Here is a 22153-nt window from a genome sequence, read left to right as displayed (position 1 = left end):
AGGCTGTGAGCACCAGGAAAGCAGGGACAGGAACACACTAGAGGTTTGTGTGTCTGTGTTTGTGTGTGATGCCCACTGAGATGCCCACAGAAGGAAGCAAGTTTGTCATCATCTGAGGCAACCAATGGGAGCTCCAGGGGGACTGACCCCCTCTGGCATCCCCTTCTGGCTCTGTGATTCCCTGTCACACACCAGAAGCTGTTACAGGCTTCCTTTTTGTCCTCCCCTGCCACAGCCATGTCATTCTCAGGGCAGAAAGGTCAGATCCAGCCCGAGGGACTCTCTCCAGTATTCCCTTCCTTTTAAAATGCTGTTTTTCTTTTTTGAGAATCCTGTATTGAAAGCTGGGCTCTTTATTTCTAGCCTTTCTCTTTTTTTAATCAATAGACTGAAGGCTATAATTTTTCCTCTCAAGACTGCTATGGCTACCCCAGCACAGGCTGTCTTTCAGCTCTAAGTAGTATACACTTTATATGTAGACAACCTCTTCAATTACAGAGTTAATGAGAAGTGCTTTTGAGTTTCCAATCAGGAAATGACAGGGCAGAAGTTCACTGTCTCCCAATATCTACTTTATCCTTCTTTCTTAGTAACAGAACCATTAATTTGAGATGGCACATGATTGCCCCAAGTAAAACTACATTTCCCGGCATCCATCACACAGCCATGGCCTTAGGACTAACTCAGGGGTTCAGAGACAAGCAGAAGAGGTGAGTTTTCTGAGAATTATGTTTAAAGGGGGAGGACATGCCCATACTTGACCCTTCTTTCCTGATGGCTGGATATGATACATGATAGTTGGAGCTCCAGCAGCTACTCTGGACCACGATGTAGGAATAAAAACCGTATTCAGTGCTGCATAATGCAGGAGACTAAAACTCTCACATCACACTTGCCCAGGGCTGCTGATGGCTGGACATCTATTTGAGAGAGAAATGTACTTCCTTTTGAGTTTTCTGTTATCTGCAACCAGACTTAAAGCTTATTGAATACAGATCTTTATAGAGACAAACTTCTCTCAGATAGGGAACTCAAAGAGACAGAACCATAAAGACACTCTGACTCATAAATTAGAGCCTAATAGAGAGAGGTCCCCCCAGCATTAGGTACCTGCTCTGGGAGCCCACAATGAGGTAGAGGGAGGACCCTTGGGACCTCAGATGTCACAACCAGCTGTGTTACAGACTGATTCAAAGAGATGGGAATTTTATAAGGACATGAACACCAAGAAACTCTCCTCTTTCCTGGTCACTTATCACATGCCAGATGGTTGCTTTATTCACATTCCATCATGTCCTCCTTCCAACTCTCCAAAAGAATGATCGTTCTCATCTTACCACTTTGGAGATGAGGCAACTGAGGCTCAGAGAAGTTAAGTCACCTGTCCAAGGGTACATAGCCTACACAGTGAGCAAAAGGCCAGGCTGGGATTTGTACCCTTGTTTCTCTGATGCCTGAACCTGCCTTCTTTTTCTTCCTTCCTTCTTTTATTTTACTGAAGAACAGTTTATTTATAATGATTCAGGTGTACAGTAAAATTATTCAACTTCATATATATATATATGACTCTTTTCCATTTTAGTGAATCTGCCCTTTTAATTGTAATACTAGATTACTTTTCAAGGATCCTATAGGTATGGCATTTTGTATAGACAGGTCTCTATAAGACATCAGGCTCTACATGAGCAGGGAAGAGGGAAAGAGAAGGAGAAGGAGAGAAGAAAATAAATTCTAAAGGTATACTGGGTACTTATTATGTGCCAGGCCTGTTTTAGGAACATTCAGTTCAGTTCAGTTCAGTTGCTCAGTCGTGTCCGACTCTTTGCGACCCCATGAATCACAGCACGCCAGATGTCATTAATTTACTTAATCCCCACAACAACCCTATGGAGTGGGTAATGCAGATATTAACACCCCCATTTTACAGATGAATAAACTGAGGCACAGAGAGGTGGGGGTACGAAGCTGCTAAGGGTTGGGGGACTCAAGAGTCCACCGTTCATAACCACTAGGCTATATGATGGGGTGAACCCTTGATAAGGGAAAAGACATCGAGTAGAGCCAAGCTTCTAAAACTGGGGGACAAGAGAATCTGAAGAATGCCAGGGACGTCCTCTCCACAGGCGACTCTGCAAACCACTTCCTTTATGGCTAGCGCTGGCTCACTAGAGAGCGGAATCTTAAGGTGAAAGAGACTCTCTCTCTCTTTTTTACCCCCCCTGGCTGCGCCCCGCGGTTTGTGGGATCCAACCAGGGCTCTCTGCAGTGAAAGCGCCAAGTTCTAACCACTGAATCGCCAGGGAATTCCCATAAAGGGATTCTTTAGATGACAACGACAGTGGAGATGGAAACGCCAAAGAAGGGAAGAATGCCCTTGGGGAGACGGTTAGTAAACAAAGAATCCGCAGGAGCCAGGGCTCAACAGAAAAGAGCCTCTATGAAACAGCTGACCCTACAGAACAGGGGCCTCATGAGAGAGGCATTCTGGAAAGGACCCTGTGAAGACAAAGGAGCAACAAGAAAACCTGCCAGGAAAAGGATGCTATAAGAGAAGAGGCGGGGCCCCTATGGAACTGGAATCACCCATGTCAAGATCCCGTGGAGATGGGAATCTTGGTGGGGGGAGGAGGAACTCCAGAAAGGACCCCAGTGAGTAGGGAACCTATGTATCAGGACCCTCTAGCGGCGGCCCTATATTGGAGGGTCTATGGCGAACCCCAGTACTATTGCCTAGAAAATCCCATGGATGGAGGAGCCTGATAGGCTGCAGTCCGTGGGGTCGCTGAGGGTCGGACATGACCGAGCGACTTCACTTTCACTTTTCACTTTCACACATTGGAGAAGGAAATGGCAACCCACTCCAGTGTTCTTGCCTGGAGAATCCCAGGGACGGGGGAGCCTGGTGGGCTTCCGTCTATGGGGTCACACAGAGTCGGACACGACTGAAGTGACTTAGCAAGCAAGCAATGACGAACCCCAAGAAGAAGCACCCTGCTGATCGAATCTATACTGAGTCAATTCTGTAGAGCAAGAAACTCACAGAGATAGCCTGTTTACAGGCAGAGGGCAAGAAACCAGGCCAGAGTGAAACCAAAGAGCTCCAGGAACGCAAACCCGGAGTTTATGTCCAGCCGAACGCAGCCCGCGCGACTACAATCCCCAGGAGGCCCCATGGCTCCAGGCCGACTCCCGACTCCCGGGCGCCCGCGCAGTGCCTGTCGGAATACGTAGTCCCAGCCGCGGTAACCCCGACCGGAAAGCCGGCCAGCTCCCGCCGCCAGCCCCACCTCCTTCCATGTCCTCCGTCCAGTTGCGGCTGCTACTCGTGGGAGAACTGGGCGAGGTGTAGTAATCGCCGCCGGGGCTCGTGTCCACGTCTTCCTCCATCGAGCCGGATTTGTGCCGCTTGCTCCTAAAGGGCGGAAGAAGCCAGCAGGACGGTTACCACGGAGACGCAGCGGGCCCAGCGGGCGTCGCTACTTCCGGCCCTTGGAGGGGCGGGGCGAGGAGGGTGCTATCGCGAGACATCACGCGAGCCGCGGACTTGCCCCGGCCCTCAGATAACACCTGTTACAACCTGCCAGTTACTTGGATGGGACACCTGGGACCAGAGACAAGGAGGGACTCGGCTGAGGTCCAAGCTAGAAAATTAGCAGAGTAGAGACTAAAGCCCTGAAGATCTGGCTCATCACTTGAGCTGCTGTAATCCCCAGAACAACCTGCTAGGATCATGATCCCATTTTACAGATGAGGAAACCGAGGCAAACATAATGTGACTGGCTCACGATCACACAGCATATCTCAGCAAGAATCATTGTATGTGTTCTCATCTCAAGGGCTGGGCCTGTAGAACTCTAGGCTGCGGGAGTCTAGTGTGGGGTGTCAGGACTGGAGAAAAGAGTCACTTGGGTCCTGGATTTTGAAGGATAAATAAACGTTTTCCAGGTGGAATGTGGAAACAGGGAAACGAATGAACCAGTTGGGGCTGGATGGAGGTGGGTGGGTGGGGTTATGGAATGCCCAGAGGTGGGGCCCCGGGGACATACCCGCTGGAGGATGTGCTGGGTAGCGTTCTTCTCATGCCGGTGCTGGCTGGATTTAGGTCATATGCCAGGTGTCCCTGCAGCTCCCCCAGGGAGAAGTTGGGTCCTGTTCCAGTCACCACAGGTGCTGAAGAAGGCGACAGAGAGGAGGGTGAGAGAGGGAACAAGGTCCAGGACTGCGATTTGCCTTGGAGGGGTAGGGAGAGCCCTCTGGGGGCTGGCACTAGTTTGGCTGAAACTGGCCTAAATTCTATGTATCAGAAGAACAAGGCCATTGAGAGAGGCCAAGGTCACACTGTGAGGCAGAGGCATAGCCTGAGCCAGAGGCCAAGATTCCCAGCATTCCGAGGCCAGGCTCTGCTGATCTGGATGGGGAGGGAGATGGTTAGGGTTAACGTAGGGTGCTGTGCTGTGCTTAGTCACTCAATTGTGTCTGACTCTTTGCAACCCCATGGACTATAGCCCATGAGGCTCCTCTGTCCATGGGATTCTCCAGGCCAGAATACTGGAGTGGGTTGCTGTTTCCTTCTCCAGGGGATGTTCCCAACCCAGGGATTGAACCCAGGTCTCCCACATTGCAGGTGGATTCTTTACCATCTGAGCCATCAGGGCTCCCTGAGGTGTGGATTTGAAATGCAGGTGTCTGGGGGGTGGGGGCTCCCCGGCAGATCCATAGGTAAGGCAAAAGGACAGGAGGCAAAGCAGGTTGGGGGACCCTCTGGGGTCTCCTCCTCATGGAGTGAGGGAGGCCCCCAGAGGGGGATGTTGGGGTGGAAGTTCATTTAGCCCCTCCACCCAGCATCTAGTGTCCTTCCTGGGGAAGCGCATGTCATCCTGACCTTGGACTCTGGAAAGGGCCTGGATACTGCCCTTCCTAGGAACCTTAGTTTAGTGACAGGGGTGGCTGGACAGGACGAGAGTGAGTGTGGCAGGGATATAGGTTCCTTCTTCCTGCCTCCCTGAGTCCGTTTTCCCCTGGGAGCCCCCATCCCAAAGCCACTTCTTCTTCCTGATAGCTGTTCCCCTCCCCCGGTAGGTCCCAGCACAGGGTGGGCAGGGACACTTACTCCGGGACACTTGGATGAGCTCAGTGACACTGAACACACCAGAGGTGACGAAGCTCTCCTGGAAGTCGGTGGTGTCTGGAAAAGAGACGGAGGACGGGGCTCAGCAGGTGTCCGGCTGAGCTGGGTCTGTTCCCCCACCTTGACACCTCTGGGCTACCCAGACTCTGGGGTGCCTGACCAGGCACCCCCATCTACCCCATCCTCCTTGACCGCAGAGGGAGGATGGCTGTTTCAACCCCTCCAGGCTGAGGAGGAGTCCTCTGCCCTAACGCAGCTGGAGCAGATCTTCTTTCCTGAGTCTCTGCTCCGTCCTTCTCAGCGCAGATGCAGCCAGGCTCCTGTCCTCCAGCCTCCCAGCCTTCCTCCAGGGTCTTTGTGGCACGGCAGGCTGCACACATGAGTGAAGGCCAGACCAGGGTTTACATCCCAGCTAGGGTGCCCACTTGGTGTGTGATTCTGGACAAGTCACTTTACCTCTTTGGTCTCAAAAGCGGGGACCATACACCCTGTCGCCTTGGGTGACTGTGAGATATGAATGCTACAACCCAAGAGGGACCAGCTTGGTCCTTCTGCCTCACTCATTGCCCCATGCAACACTGCAGTCTTTTAGCTTTCTGCAGCCAGGCTGGGAGCTCTGTGGCAAGCCCAGTTCCTGGACCAGAACCTAGAAGACAGCAGGGGCTCAGAACCATGGGCTGAATGGAGGGTCCACAGGCAGCAGTTAAAATCCAGTGTGCCTAGATCCACTCCTGCCTAATGTTAAAGGCAGTTTCACTGTGCCAGGGGCTGTCTGGACACTTGGACAGCCTCCTCTTCAGCATGGGGTGGTTTAGACCCATTTCATGGATTTGGAAACTGAGGCTGGCCCCAAGAGGGCAAGAGCCCTGACCCACCTGGACAGCTGGAACAGGCCTGTCCTGCCCAGAGTCCCTCACAGGCAGGACCCACTCTCTCAGCAAGTGTTTCCCAGGCACTTCCTGTGTCTGCCTCCAAGCTGGACACTGGGGAAACCATGGGGAACAAGACTAACAGGGGTTCCTGCTCTCCACTCACAGTCTGGAGAGGGCAAAGGAAGCCACATAAGAGCTGCTGCTGCTGTGTCACTTCAGTCGTGTCTGACTCTGTGTGACCCCATAGACAGAAGCCCACCAGGGTCCCCCGTCCCTGGGATTCTCCAGGCAAGAACACTGGAGTGGGTTGCCATTTCCTTCTCCAATGTGTGAAAGTGAAAAGTGAAAGTGAAGTCGCTCAGTCATGTCCGACCCTTAGCGACCCCACGGACTGCAGCCCACCAAAAACCCTTGTACATGAATATTCACAGCAGCATGATTTATAGTAGCTAAAATCAGAGAACAGCCAAATGTCCATCAGTGATGATGGACAGACAGAATGTGGTCCCTCCACACATGGGAGCATCACTCAGCCATGGAAAGGAGAGAAGCCCTGACACTTGCCGCCACATGGACGGACCCTGAGAGGACCCTGAGAACACAATGCTCAGTGAGAGAAGCAGACACGGAAGGACACACAGGGTGTGATTCCACTGCTGGGAGACAGATCCAGAAGAGGCCGATCCACAGACACTGAGAGTGGACGAGTGGTTACCTAAGGAAGGGGAGTGGCGAATGGAGGAGGGGTTGCTTTGGGAGTAATGAAAATGTTCTGGAACTAGACAGGTGATGCGTGCACAGTTTGGTGAATGTACTTAATACCACCGAATGGTACATTTTAATATGGTTAAAATGATACATTTTATGTGTGTTGTACCACAATTTTTTTAAAGATCATTAAGTCAAACATGAGCTGTGTCAGCGGGTAGTGAGGCAGGCAAGGTGGGGGAGCCTGATGGGGAGGGGACCTATTTTGCATAAAGGGCTCAGAGAAGGCTTCCCTGGGAGGGTGACATTCAACCAAGACATGAGGGTAGGAGTGGAAAAGAGAAATGTGAGTTTAAATTTGAGAAGTGCCCAGATAGCCCCTGGCACAGTGAAACTGCCTTGTGAGAAGTTGGCTGCCTTGATTAGGATGATCTTAAAATCGATGTTTTCCCACATGCCTGTGGGCTACAATGTTCCTGGCAGTCGGGATGGCTTATACAAAGGCCCTAGGGTTGGAACATAGGGCTTTTTTTTTTTTTGGATGCACCACACAGCGTGTGGGGATTCCCTGGTAGCTCAGCTGGTAAATAATCTGCCTGCAATGCAGGAGGTCTTGGTTCGATTCCTGGGTTGGGAAGATCTGCTGGAGAAGTGATAGGCTACCCACTGCAGTATTCTTGGGCTTCTCTAGTGGCTCAGCTGGTAAAGAACCCTCCTGCAATGCGGGAGACCTGGGTTCCATCCCTGGGTTGGAAAGATGCCCTGGAGAAGAGACTGGATACCCATTTCAGTATTCTGGCCTGTGTAGTCCATGGGGTCGCAGAGTCGGACACGACTGAGTGACTTTCACTTTCACCCAGCATGCGGAAAATCCCTGACCAGGGATCGAACCCGCGTGCCCTGCAGTGGGAGCGTGGAACACTGGACCATCAGGGAAGTCCAAGGCCCTGGGGTGGGGACACACTTGGTGAATTGGAGGCTGACAGGACTGGAGTTGAAGGAGCCGGGAGAGCGGTCAGAGTAGAGGTGGCAGCTCTGTTTCGAGGAGGTGGTGGGAGCAGTTCTTGTCCAGGCCCCTAGGGGGCAGCACTAGCCGCAGGGAGCGCAAAGCAGAGCCGGGTTCCCCTGCTATCCGTCACTTAATCCCCCTCCTTGCTTACGAGCTTTGTGTCCACCATTTATTGAGCAATTACTGCCTGCCCAGGCCCATGATGGAAGGCTGGGGACCACAACATTCCCGAGGAGGGCAGGGCGGTGGCTCCCAGTGTCCAGGGGAAGTAGCCATGGCCATTTCCTGCTGACCCAGCTGGCCAGCTGCTGTCAGCACGCCCCTCCACCCTCCCCCCACAGGGGTTTCCTGTTTGTGCAGCGCTCGCCCAGCTCCATCTCCAGGGGACTCCCTGGCGGGCGGGGAGGAAGTGACTTCCTCCACCAGACGCTGGAGCTCCCCATGGGACCCGGCCAAACGCCGCAGCCCCCGCCGCCTGCCTTGAACATCTGGCTTGGAGGGAGGCACGTGGGGATCACAGGAGGCCAAGGAGGACTCAGGTCACAGATGGCCAGTGAGATGTGGCCCAGGGGCCTGTGACCCTCCTGGAACCATCCAGCCTCCCTGTGCATGCCTGTGACAGCCGTTGCGTGGGGGATGCCCTCACCCACCGGGTGTTTCTTCCCTTCTCCCTTTTCATCTCCCCTCTGTCCTCACTCCTGCTGTACTGTCTCTCTAGTTTCCCTTTTCCTCTCTGCTTTATCTCTCCTTTTTTTTTCTTTCTATAAATGTTTTTTGAGCATGTGCTGTGTACTGTGTCCTGTTCCAGGTACTGAGGACAGGGCAGTGATCAAGACAAACACCTCTGCCCTTTAGGAGGGGATGTTCCACCAGGTGAGATAAGCAAACACATATGCAATCACTAAGCAACTAAGCAAATACATACGCAATCACTAACTTCCTCTAAAGGAACTAAGACAGAGGGCTGGGATTGAGAGTGGCCAGGTGCGGCTTGAGCTAAGGAGCTCAGAGAAGATCTTTCTGAGAGGGAGGCATTTGAGCTAAGACTTTGGTGATCTGAGAGAAACAGAGCAGTTAGCTGTCCAGGCAGAGGGGTACAGCCTGTGCAAAGGCCCTGGGACAGGCTGGTGCCTGGCGTATTGGAGGAGAAGTGAGGAGGCCCCCTGTTGCTGGACCAGAGTGAGCAAGGGGCAGAGGAGGAGGAGGTGGGGTACGGACGGCATGGGGCAGGTTGTACAGGGCCTCCTAGTCTGCAGGAAGGACTTGAGCTTTTACCCTGAGGGCTGTGGGTGGGGGAGGGGCAACACGTGACTCAAGTGCTCTCAGGAGCCCTCTGGCCACTTCAGGGAAGACAAGACTGTGACAGACAGGAGCCAGGGGATAGAGTAGAAGCAGGGCCTCTGCAGCTTCCAAAACCTTTCTGTCCTTCAGGCGTCTGCTCCCAGCCTTGATGCAGGCAAATTCTCCTGCTTCCCCCACTCCATCCTAACACAGAACTGACTTGATCTACTCATTCATTGAACATCCTGTGAGACTGTTGGGGGAGCACCTCTGAGCCCAGATGCTGGAGCTCAGGGTCATGGGTTCCAACCCCAGCTCCCTGGATGCCCCTGGAAGGTTCATATGCCTCTTTGGGCCTCAGTCTCCTCCTCTGCAAAATAGAACAACAGCAGCACCTACTCCAGGAATGACTCAGGTACTCACATAGGACCACACAGAACCCACAAAGGGTGTTCCCAAAATTACTCCTAAATAAAAGATGTGACTGCAACCGTGCCCTCCACCCTGCCACCTCCAGACTCACCCAGTGTGATGGGCTTGCTGTCCTCCTGGTCGGAGCCCATCCCTGCCCGGGGACTGCCACTCTGCTCTGCATCTGCAAAGAGAGGGAGGGGGAATTGGTGAAGTCGCCACAGGGGTTCCCATCCTGAAGGGAGGAGGCGTTAGCCCGGCACTAGCTGGGACCAGAACCATGGAGACAGCAGTCTGGAGCATGGTGTGGCCCCTTCCCTAGCTGCTGCCAGAGAGGGTCATGAATGTCTTCCATCACTGGGGTCACGGGTGAGAACCCAAGTGCAGGAGCTGACTCGGTCATAGGGCAGTGCTCTGAGCCTCAGTTTCCTCTTCTGTCAAGTAAGGATAACTCATTTAATCCTGCCTCCACTGTATGAGGTGGGAACCCTCATGCCCATTTTACAGATGGGAAAACTGAGGGCCAGACAGGTGAGTCCTTGACCCCTCAGGGCCCCTCCCATCTTCCTCTGCCTTCAGAGTCCCAGGAGCCCAGCCCATGGTCTTGGGTTGCTACTCAGGGTCCCCAGAGAGGGGGCTGAGGGGCACATTTCCGCAGCTGTGATGTCCCCCTCCCCTGCCCAACTTGGGGGCTCCCTCCCACCCCGGCGCCTGCTCCCCCATCTTATCTAAAAATAATCAGGCTCCTTGGCAGCCGGGTGAAGCAGACAGACGCTGAGCTCAGCGTTATTGGCTCCAGAGAACTAGATGGAGGGCGAGTCACGCCAGCCCCCTCTGCAGTCCCCACCCCCACCCTCCCCCCTGGGTTGGGGCAGTGGAGCGCATGGCCAAGCCCAGACGGACAGAACCCCTAGAGCCCTATTCCTTTTTGTCTCAGGTCAAGGACAAAGGTGATGGGAAGCACCATCGAATGACGGAGAAAGAATCAGGCCCCTGCCACCTGCCACACTCCAAGCCCAGGGCTGTTCGCTGTGTGACCTCAGGCAAGTTGCTTACCTGCCCTGAGCCTCAGAGTTTTCTCTTTCCAATGTGTGAAGGAATTTCACAGGCCCGACTGGGTTGCCAGGAGGTGGCAAGGGGCTATTAACAGTATATATTAAGCACTTAGGGCATATTGAGCCCTACTATGTACATGGTAACATCTAGCCCCTTATTACTATTATTGTTATTTTTAAGTCCCTAAGATGACCGTAGACATGGCGCTTTGTTGTTCTCATTTCGTACCTTCCCTTAAACCTTTAAGAGCCACTTCTCTGGCATTATTAGTGTACCCATTTTATAGACAAGGAAAATAGATGGTTAGAGTGACGAGAGAGTGCCTGCACTACACTCCTTGTTGTTGTTATTATTTTTTACAGCAGTGTATCATTTTATTTTACTTACATTTTAATCCCCCCCCTACAACCAGGGGAGCGACTTGTGGGGATCTTAGTTCCCATGGTCTCAGCAATGGAAGCGCAGAATCCTAACCACTGGCCCACCGGGGAAGCCTCCCCTTCTTAATTCATACTCTGAACATGCATCCAGATGTGCAGCGCGGCCAACGTAGACTGCTTGGCATCTGCCGTTCGGTGCCTGAGTTCCCATCCCAGCTCTGGGAGCATCCGAGGCCACGTGGTCCTGGGGAGGTCACTTCCCCTCCTGGGGCCTCGGTCCACCCAGGGTTGCTGGGGATAAGAGTAATGATGACACTGCTCACAAGAGTCACTGAGCCCGCGCCATCTGCCTGGCATGGAACCTGCAGCTTTGTACACCCTGTGCGCTAAGCACCTGCTGGCGGCCAAGACCGTGGATGCTGTAAAAAGCCCAGGAGTGACCCCCACCACCCGCCTCAGCATCCCATCCACAACAGAAGCGCGTGCAGGCAGCCCTCCTTGGCTTGGCTGAGCAGCCCCCTGTGTGGCCAGCTGGGCTGGGCAAGGCTGAGCAGCAGCGAGGGGATTGTGCCCGGCTGGGCCCCACGCCCCATGGCAACTCCCGGGCTGGGCAGCCAGCGGCCCCTTGGAGCCAGCCTGTCCTGCTTGAATGGCCGCGTGGCTGGGCACGGGTGGCCACTGTTGGGAAGGGCCCAGCCCGGGCAGCCAGCCGTCAGGCTCCAGGCCTCGGGCACAGACCCTCTTCCAGAACCGGCGCCCGTATGGACTCAGTGGGCAGCGGTGCCCGACTGGCAGTCAGGCGCCTACACAAGGAGGTGGGGGTATTTCTCGAGTGCTGTCTGTGTGTTCCTGCTTTGGAACCAGGCAGCCGGGACTGCGGGCCTCTCCCCGTGCCTCACTCCCCACATCTGTGAAATGGGCACCATTACAGCGTCTCCCTCAGAGCTGTAAGCACTTCACCCATCAGAGTAGAGTTCCATTACTATTGTTACTATTTGGTTGTTTCTGCCTTGGGTGCCTTTACTTCCTGTGGATTGAAAGCCATGGCGCTAGGCTATGGCTGGCTCTAGTCTGGCACCCTTATCCTTTGCTCTTAACCTCAGGCCGGCCATATCATGTGTCTGAACCTCACCTTCCTCATCTGTAAAATGAGGATATAACACAACCCACCTCCCAGTGTTTGTCAGGTCTCCATATCAGCTAATAACAATTGTAAAATGTTGGTGCCAAACTGACATTCAATACATGGTAGGTTTGGGGGACCTAAATGAGAGTGTGTTTTTAATTTAAGTTTCTTTCCCTTTTTTTTCTTATGGAAAAAAATTGGTTAAGGCCTTTCTTTCTTTTGACTGCACAGCATGCAGGATCTTAGTTCCCTGACCATGGACCAAACCCACACTTCCTGTAGGGGAAGTGTGGAGTCTTAACCACTGGACCACCAGGGAAGTCCTTTTAATTTAGGTTTCTAATTGATCATTGCTAACATTTAGAAATGGAATTGGTTTGGGGGTGTTAAGCTTGTTGGAGAAGGAAATGATAACTCATTCCAGCATTCTTGCCTGGGAAATCCCATGGAGAAGCCTGGTGGGCTATAGTCCACAGGGTTGCAAAAGAGTCCAATATGACTTAGCAACTAAACAATAATAACAAAATTTTGTATCCTGCTACCTTGCTAAACTCAAACATTAGTTCTAAGACTCCACCCCCTTTTTTTTAATAGATTGCTTAGGATTATCTATGTAGACAACTGTATCACTTGCAAGCAGAGCTAATTTTTATTTCTCCCTTCCCAATCAGGATACCTCTGATTTTTTTTCTTGCCTTATTGCACTGGCTAGGCCTTCCAAACAGAGAAGGTAATGGCACCCCACTCCAGTACTCTTGCCTGGAAACTCCCATGGACGGAGGAGCCTGGAAGGCTGCAGTCCAAGGGGTCCCTAAGAGTCGGACACGACTGAGCGACTTCACTTTCACTTTTCACTTTCATGCATTGGAGAAGGAAATGGCAACCCACTCCAGTGTTCTTGCCTGGAGAATCCCAGGGATGGGGGAACCTGGTGGGCTGCCGTCTATGGGGTCGCACAGAGTCGGACACGACTGAAGTGACTAAGCAGCAGCAGCAGCAGCAGGCCTTCCAAAACCCTGTCGACTACAAGTGGTGGGAGCAGGCGTCCTCGTCTTGCTTTTGAACTTAGAGGAAACCCATTCAGTCTCTCACCACTAAGAACTATGTTAGCTGTGGGTTTCTGCAAATTCCTTTACTGGGTTGAAGAAGCTCACTCCCCCCAACTCCTCTCTTTCTCTCTGTTTCCTATACTCCTGGGAGTTGTTTGTTTTTTTTTAATTTAAATAAGTATAGTTTCTAAATTATATGATGCTGTACTTATATGACATCTCATTGAAATCTTTTTTAATTTGATTTTTAGATTCTTTTGAAATATACATTACATGTACTCTACCATTTAACTGTTTCTAAGTGTACAGCTTAGTGGCACTAAGTAAATTCAGACTGTCTTGTGACCATTCCACCATCTATCTCCAGAACTTTCTTATCTTCTCAAACCGAAACTCTGCTCCCATGAAACACTGACTCTCTGTCCCCTCCCCCACCCCCGGCCCCCACCATCTACTTCTTATCTCCGTAGCTTTGACTCCTTCCGTGTCTGGCTTCTCTCACTGAGCATCACGTCCTCTGAGGATCATCCACATTGTAGCAGGTGTCAGAACCTCCTTCCTTTCTATTATGTCATCTTATCTTTAATCATCCCTAAAAACCTCAAACTGTTTTTCACCCACCTGCTGACCACTGGCCAGTCATTTGGCTTCTGGAAACTCCCAATCTTCTGGAGCTGTCCAGTGTGGGTGCCCCAAACAACGTGTGACTTGAAATTTAAATTGGCTAAACTGAAATTAAATGCAATTTTCAGGACTTCAGCCACGCCAGTTACCTTTCAATATTGGACAGACCCACTTGGTCAGTGGTGACTGAATTGGCCAGCACTGAACACGCCGTCATCACAGAAAGTTCTATCAGGCTGAGTTGCTCTGGATATTTCCATGAAAAATCAGAAAAAGAGCACAGATAATTCTTCCACCTAAAGGCTGGCTAATGTCCAACATCTCAGTCCCCAAGTGGGCAGCTTTCATTTGTTGAGCTTTTACTGTGTTATGAGCTTCATGGCACTATCTGACTAAATCTTCCCAGTTGATGAGGTTTGTAAACTGAGGCCCAGCTCAGAGAGTCTATATTTCAAAGTTGATGTCTATGGAAAGAAATTGCCTAGCACAGAGGGACTCTGACTGGGGCATTCCTGCTCCCCAAGACAATGCCTGGGGACATCTGTGGTTGTCATGACAGGGGAAGGAGCTCCTGGCATTGAGGGCTTGGGCCAGGGATGCTGGCCTGGGAGAATCCCACAGAGAGTTGCCCAGTCTCCAATGTCTGGACTGGGGAGGGAATCCAGTCCAGATCCAACCATTCTCAGTAGGAGCAAAAACTGGCTTTTGGGGCAGGAAGGGGGCTAAAATTTTTTTATCTTTTTTTAAAAAATAAAACACAGATATATAGACATAGATACAATATATAAATATATAATATACCTGTGCTATTAAAATTTCATGAGGTTCACTGATTAGGGAAAAATCTGTCTAAAAAGGCTTTTTGTGTGTGTGCTAAGTCCCTTCAGTCTTGTCCAACTCTTGGTGACCCCATGGACTGTTGCCCGCCAGGCTCCTCTGTCCATGGGATTCTCCAGGCAGGAATACTGGAGTGGGTTGCCATGCCCTCCTCCAGGGGATCTTCCCAACCCAGGGATCAAACCCGCAGGTTCTTTACCACTAGTGCCACCTGGGAAGCCCAAAAAGACTCTTTAGGGGGAGGTAATAATGAAAGAAAAGTGTCTTGTACACTTTTAAAGGGTTGTCAAAAGAGAAAGAAGTGACCTACGAGGTCTAAAGCATTTACTTTATTCAAAGTCTGCCAACTTCTGCTGTGTGCCCTCGCCCAAGTACCTGACATCTCTGAGTCTCCATCTCCTCATCCATAAATCAGCGCTGAACTGCACTACTGTCTACCTCTCTCCTTTGAGCACTTGGCAAATTGATTGCCGAGGACCTCTGGGTGCCACCTGTCTGGGGGAACACAGCAACAAACGAGATGAGCAAATTCTCTGCCCTCACGGCACTGACGTCCTAACGGGGGAGTGCCAGGCAATCAACAAGGAGCAAACTGACCAGGAGTATATAGTTTCAGGCTGGGTCGGGTGCAAGGGAGGTCATTCAACCCAGAGATGAAAGCGGCAGCCCCTGGTGGGTAAAGGGCTGTGACTGGAGCTCCTGTTAGGGTCATCAAGCCCACATCATGTGAAACAGTACATTCCAGTAACTAATACTTAGTGAGTCACCCCTTTGGCTGTGTTGGGATGCATGTTTCACCTCCACTGACTCATCTAATCTTCGAAACTCTCCCAGGAGGGATGTGTGGTTATCACCCCCATTTTCCAGATGGGGAAACCGAGGCACAAAGCGACATGCTGACTCACACAACACCAGGTGGCAGCAATGGGACCTGAGTCAACGCCCAGACACCCTGTGGCCTCACATTTGGGTCTGGTGCTTTCGACTAGGAAGGATCCAGTGGGGGCCCTTAGAGTGGGGGTCAGTACCCCGACAGAACCCCTTCTTTGTCAGTAGTTTGGGGTGATTCCCCCATGTTTGAACACTGCTGTCTGACCAGATAAAGCCCCTAGCTGGGGGTCCCCTGATGCACAGCTTTTGCCAAAGTTCCTTCTGTTACTAATTGTGGTGTTGGGACAGCTGGGGGCAGTGGGTAACAGCCATTTCACTTATGCCAACAAGCCCCTCATGGGAGAAGAGCCCCTAGACCCTAATGTCCATGGGAGCAGATGCCCCAGACCCTGCTGCATGGGTCAAGGTAATTTCAGAGTACCCTCACTGAGCAGAGAGCTAAGGTGCAGAGTGAGAAGACAGGAGATGATGACGCTAAATAATAATAATAATAAAATAGTGGCAACGACCAAGCACAGACAGCCTACCAAAGGCCAGGTGTCAGGCTGTGCATTTGACAGTCCTAACATCCTGCAGCAATCCCTGACTGAGGCCGACAACCACACGTTACCCAGACAGGGTAAGTAAGTTACCCAAGGTCACACAGCAAGGAAAGCTGATGGGCCAACCCGGATTTATCTGCTCCTCTCTAAAAGAACCTATCCATACAAAACCATACTTTAAAAAGATACATGCACCTCAGTGTTCACAGCAGCACCATTTACAACAGCCAGGACATGGAACCCACCTGTGTCCATAGACAGATGAATGGATAAGGACAATGCAGCGTATACACACAGTACAACACTATTTGGCCATGAAAAGAATGAAATGAGTGCCATGTGCAGCAACATGGATGGACCGAGAGATTATCATACTCGGTGAAGTCAGACACAGAAAGACAAGCAGCAAATGATGTCACTTACATGCGGAATCCAATACAAAAGATGGTACAAATGAACTTAATTTACAAAACAGATTTCAAAAATAAAATTATGGTTACCAAAGGAGAAACATGATGGTGAGGAATAAATTAGGAGTCTGGGATTAACATACACTGTGAGTGCACGTGTGCTAAGTCACTTCAGCCCTGTCTGACTCCTTGCGACCCTGTGGACCATAGCCCGCCAGGCTCCTCTGTCTATGTGATTCTCCAGGCAAGGATACTGGAGTGGGCTGCTATGCTCTCTTGAGGGGATCTTCCTGACCCGGGGATCAAACCAGCATCTCTTAGGTCTCCTGAATTGGCAGGTGGGTTCTTTACCACTAGCGCCACCTGAAAAGCCTTAACTTATGCACGACTATATATAAAATAGATAACCAACAAGGACCTACTGAATAGCACAGGAATCAATATTCTGTAATAACCTACATGGGAAACGAATCTGAAAATAACAGACACATGTAAATGGATAACTGAATCGCTTTGCTGTGCCTTTGAAACTAATACAACACTGTAAATCAACTATTCTCCAGTAAAATTTATTTTTAGAAAGAGGGGGTCAGCGGAAACATCCCTGAATGTCTCACTGAATTTTATGTCAAGTAGACTGCTGGCTTTAAGACATTTGCCTGTTGACAAGCTTTCTTCTGACCTGCTGCCATCCCCCAGAGTCCCCCACTGCCCATCCCCGAAGACGTGATTTTCTGCAGCCCCACTCGGATCAGGCGTTTGAGTTGGCACCTGGCGCTGCTCAGATTACATTCCTGACTGTGTGAGAAAAACGTGGACACTCTGAAGTACCACAGAACCAAAATGCAGGCGTAGGGCACCACAGGCTCCACCTGACCCTGGGGTTTGTAGTCAAAAAGCATGAGCTTTGCTGTGGGCCTCTCAGGCAGCTGTGGGGCTCCTCAGAGTCTTTCAGGCACCCTGGGGTCATGAAGAACAAGCTGTGGGTCCCAAACGTGTATGATCCTGGAGCATGTTTTAGAAGCTGGAGTCCTGGAGCCCTCCTGTGTTGGAGACCCAGCCCTGACACAAGTTGGCCTGTGACCTGGGATGAGTCAGGCCTCGCTCCCTCTGAGCCTCAGTTTTCCCCATCTATAAAATGGGCTTTCTCTGTTGCAGCCTTACTTTATATGGGTGTGAGACTGAAATCAGAGGAGCCTCAGGAGGGGAGGGGTCCATCACAGTCTAAAGGATAAATATTGTTCGTGTGACAGCATATTTCCAAGCTCAGAAGCTCAATGAACTTCGTCCCTCCTCTGCCCACAGCCCTCCAGGGCTCTTACCTCCCTTGGAGTAAAGGCTCGAATCCTTCTTATGGCTCATAAGGCCCTACACGACCTGCCCCTTCCCCTCTCTCCCTCCCCTTCTCCTTTTCTCCCCCTCACTCACTGTTCCAGCCACACAGGCCTCCTGGCTGTTCCTCCAGCATCATCCTGCCCCAGGGCCTTTGCACCGGCTGTGTCCACTGCCTAGTACACTGTTCCCTCTGTCTCTACGTGGCTTACACTCTCTCCTCTCTCTGGGGCCTTCCTGAAAGGTTTCTTCTCTGAGAGACACTCAGAGCTCTCCAGCACCATTCCCAAAGAGCAGCTAACCACGCTCATGTTAGTATAAAGTGAGACTGGCCCTGGACAGACAGCGGATGTGTTTCAAGCGACACCCTGGCTTGGCCCGGCACCAGTTCTCGCGACTTCCCAGGTCCGCGGGGTGTTTGTCGGCAGCCGGAACGTCATCACCTCCCGTGGCCTTTCCTTCAAACAAACACATGATCACAGCGGCAACAGAAATGTAAACTGGATCCCATTGACAGAGTGTACAAACTGTTCTTTCCTGTCCGTGGCCACGAGCCCAAATTTGGTCTGTCCCAGCCCGTGACAAAGGCGCCGCCATGGCCTCCGGTCCAGCCCTTCCCGCCCTGGAGCACCCACCCCTCTCTGAACCAGACAACTCTCGCCATCCTGGTGGCTGAGACTCCAGCAGTTCCTAATGGAGATCCAGACACCGCCCCGGCATTCATCTCCCAGATGTTTACTGACCACCTATGCTTGCCAGGCACTGGGGAAGTGGCAGGGAGCCAAGCTAAGGGAGACAGACAGGAAGCGAGCCAACAGAAGGAGACTGAGATAATTTCACTGGTTCTAAGTTCCACCGAGGCAATAAAGCTGGGTCAGGGGACAGAGAATGGCTGGCGGGGGCGGAGGTGACTTTTAACCAAAAAGTCAGGCGAAAACTCTCCAGAAACACGTAGGGAAGGAAAGGAGCCAGCTGTGTGGACACCTGAGGGCAGATGGCACGGCAAGTGCAAAGGCCCTGGGGCAGGAACAAACATAGGATGTTTGAGGAACAGAGCACGTGGCCCAAACGCGGTACACAAAATCAGGAGACCTCAGGCCACTCAGAGCACCCCCCAACCTGGGCCCTGTGGGAAGCTTCTATTTTGGTCTCAAGGGTGATGACTGGATCTACGTTACATTTTAAAATGTCTCTGGCTATGAGGATGTGGAGAAATTGGAACTCTCGTGCATTGCTGGTGGGAACATAAGATGGTGCAGCCATGGAGGAAAACAGCTTGGCGCAGGTCCCTCCAAAAGTTAAACGTAGAATCACCATATGACCTACGCCTATGTCTATACCCCAAAGAACTGAAAACAGGGCTCAAGCAGATACTTGCACATGCATGTTCACAGCAGCTAGACTCAGAGAAGTCAAAAGATAGAAACACGCCAAGAGTCCATCAAAGCACAAAGGATAAACAAATTGTGGTCCAGCCATGCAGTGGAATATTACTCAGCTTTAAAAAAGGAAGGAGGTTCTGGCACCTGCTACAATGTGGATGGACCTTGAAGATGTGATGCTTAGTGAGAGAAGCCAAACATAAAAGGACAAATACTGTCTGGTTCCATTCATAGGAGGTCCTAGAGGAGTCAGATCCACATAGAGAGGAAGTAGATGGTGGGGCCAGGGGCTGGGGGAGGGGAAAGGAGTGAATGTTCAATGGGGACAGAGTTTCAGTTTCGGAAAATGAGAAAGTTCTGGAGATGATGGTGGGGATGGTTGCAGGACAGTGTAAATGTGCTTAATGCCACTGAGCTACGCACTCATAAATGGTTAAGACAGTGAACTTTATATTATATATATTTTACTATAATAAAGCAAACACACATTAAATCTGGCTGCTGAGTGATTTCTGCACTCTCAGAGGCTGGAAGTCCAGGGAGGAGGGGTGGACAAGGATCCCAGTGGGCATAACAGCTTGGCCTAGGGTGACAGCCAGGGGTGGACGGAGTGGGTCACACTTAATTCATCTTTGGGATGCAGAAAGGACAGGACTTGCTGAAACTATGATTACACCCATTTAAACCTGGCAGGATACGGAAGAGCCTAGGGTTCCCTCTCAGGCCCCATGGTGCATCCGCTGGGCTAGCCTCGGCTGCCACGGTGAGCTCACACGCGGGATTTCTCGTCCAACCTCAGCGGGCTTCCAAATGGAGCTGGCTCTGCTGGGCTGCCACGTCCGCCTCCCAGCACCGGCCAGCTAGAGAGAGAACCAAAGCCAGGCCCTGGAATTCCCAGCTCCTGGGTGTCACCGGTCATTTTTAAACATCGCCAGCTGAGGTTCAACTTTGTCCTGGAAGGCCACGCCAGTCAGGCGACCCTGGCCTTCATCCTCCTTGTTCTTGCCATGGAACCTTCCCTGCTCCTCTTGCTCTCATGCCAATTCCAACCATCTCTCCAAGCCCGGATCTAACATCTCTTTTGGAACACCCTCCTTTCGTACTTTGTCCAACTTTTGTCTGAGTTCTCCTCACACTGAACTGAGCCTGGGTCTTTTTTTAATTTAAAAATTAAAAAAAAACACATTTATTTGGCTGCGCTGGGTCTTAGCTGTGCCATTCAAACTCTGAGTTGCAGCATGCAGGACCTAGTTCCCCGATCAAGGCTCAAACCCAGGCCCCTAGCGTTGGGAGCGTGGCATCTTAGACACTGGACCACTAGGGAGTTCCCAAGTGTGGATCTTTAAACGCATGAAAGTCCCAGGTCCTTCCTGTGGCCCACAAGGCCCTGCATGACCCGCCTCGTCCCCTCCCTGCTCTCCTCCCCTCTCTCTCTCCCCCTTGTTTACTCTGCTCCAGCCAAATGGGGTCCCTCCTATTTCTCCAACATGCCAGGCATGGTCCTGCCCCAGGGCCCTTGCACTGCCTGAAACGCCTTTCTTGCAAATGCCTGCTTGGCTCAAGAGACCTTTATTCAGGTTTCTGTTCAAGTGGGGTTTCATGTCCACAGGACCTGGCCTTGATGCTCTGGAAGTTTGGGGGTTCACACCCTCGTGTCCCATAATCTTACAACGTGCTTTGTGTCCCGAGCTTCCACCTGCCTCCTGCATGAGTCTGTGCAAACCCAAGCATAAGGGGAAAGGTTGATTCTTTCACTCATGTATTGAACACCTATAGTACACCATGCGCTGTCCTAGAGTCCAGGGACACAGCAATGTGCCAAAGAGACACAAAGTTCTGCCCCATGAAGTTTGAGGTCAAGGTTTCCTCTGGGCCATCTCGAGGGGGGCCAGATCAGTCACAGCAGGAAGGCTTCAAGCTAAACTGAACCTGGACTTCCCTGGTGGCTCCCACGGTAAAGAATCAGTCTGCAATGCAGGGGACCTGTGTTTGACCCCTGGGTGGGGAAGATCCCCTGGAGAAATAAATGGCAACCCACTTCAGTATCCCTGTCTGGGAAATCCCCTAGACAGAGAAGACTGGTGGGCTACAGTCCACAGGGTTGCAAACAGTTGGACCGACTGAGCGACAAACAGACTGAACTTGGACTTCCCTGGCAGAGTAGCAGGAGGAAGGCCCAGAACCGAAATTACTCTGGGCTTCAAGGAATTCTAGTACAAATCCTGAGTCTCCCTGGGGACACCCCGTCTTGCCCCTGCAGGCTCAGGACTGCAGAACCCCCAAGGCCAACAATCAGGAGAATTGGAAGTCAGTCTCACCAAAGCTGTGTGATCTCAGCAAAAGTACTTTCCCTCTCTGAGCCTCCACATCCTGATATAGAGGCTCTAAACCACCCCTGGTGGCCCTCCTCCCTGGGGATATTTGGATAAATCAAAGGGAAAAAAGGCAAGATGCTAGACATCCTCGGCCCTCAGGGGAAATCTGGACAAGGCGTCCAGGCGGAGAGGCAGAAGGCCACGGCCGGGGTGACCTCCCGGGCGCCGCACACACACACACCCCCCCCCGCCAGGCCTCCCCCGCCTTGTCCTTCCTGACCCGCCACGTTCCTCGAGTCTGGACCACACTTTCCATCTCCCTCTGCCCTGCTGCCGGCCGCCTGGGCCCCAGCCAACCTGCTTCGGAATCACTTTCAAAGAAAAGTTTCTTTTTTCTTCCCACCCGGCCCGGCTCTCGCCCCCGCCTGCCCCGCGGCCTGGCTATGGGCCCCGCCGGGCACTCGTGGACACCTCGCCGGCGGGTCAGGACAGCGGCCGTCCAGCACCCCCCGGCCGGCCACCGCGCCAGGCCCGGGAGGTGCTAACGCGTGGCTCTGGGCTTAACATGGGGCATCCGGTGGGCTCTGCGGGGCTTTGGCACAGGCAGTTTGGGGGTGTCTGGCCCGAGAAGCTGGCAGGGAGGCCCCCGTAGGCCGCGGGGCCCACTCTGAGGCCTGCAGGCCAGGGCTCGTCCCACCCCGGCCGCTCTTGGCGGCCACGCCACCTATGACATCAGCGCTCTGGCGGCCATTTTGTCAACGCTTCCTCCCGGCTTCCAGATGCTTCTCCGACCTAGGCGG

General features: G+C 52.1%; 1 protein-coding gene across 3 annotated transcripts in view; it reads right to left on the bottom strand.

Moving 5' to 3' along the window:
* Positions 1–22153, bottom strand: part of NFIC (nuclear factor I C) — a 63414-nt gene that overhangs the window by 14522 nt on the left and 26739 nt on the right. For all 3 annotated transcript variants that reach the window (XM_055431396.2, XM_055431397.2, XM_055431398.2), the window contains exons 3-6: positions 9522–9593; positions 5111–5185; positions 4047–4170; positions 3288–3412 (exon numbers count right to left, since the gene is read on the bottom strand). In XM_055431396.2, coding sequence (XP_055287371.1) covers positions 3288–3412; positions 4047–4170; positions 5111–5185; positions 9522–9593 — 396 coding nt within the window. The remainder of the gene's footprint in view (positions 1–3287; positions 3413–4046; positions 4171–5110; positions 5186–9521; positions 9594–22153) is intronic.

The sequence above is a fragment of the Moschus berezovskii genome, chromosome 8 (genome assembly GCF_049115385.1).
Source record: "Moschus berezovskii isolate FMDL1 chromosome 8, NW_MosBer_1.0, whole genome shotgun sequence".
Taxonomy (NCBI): domain Eukaryota; kingdom Metazoa; phylum Chordata; class Mammalia; order Artiodactyla; family Moschidae; genus Moschus; species Moschus berezovskii.
This window is presented reverse-complemented; position numbering and strand designations above follow the sequence as displayed.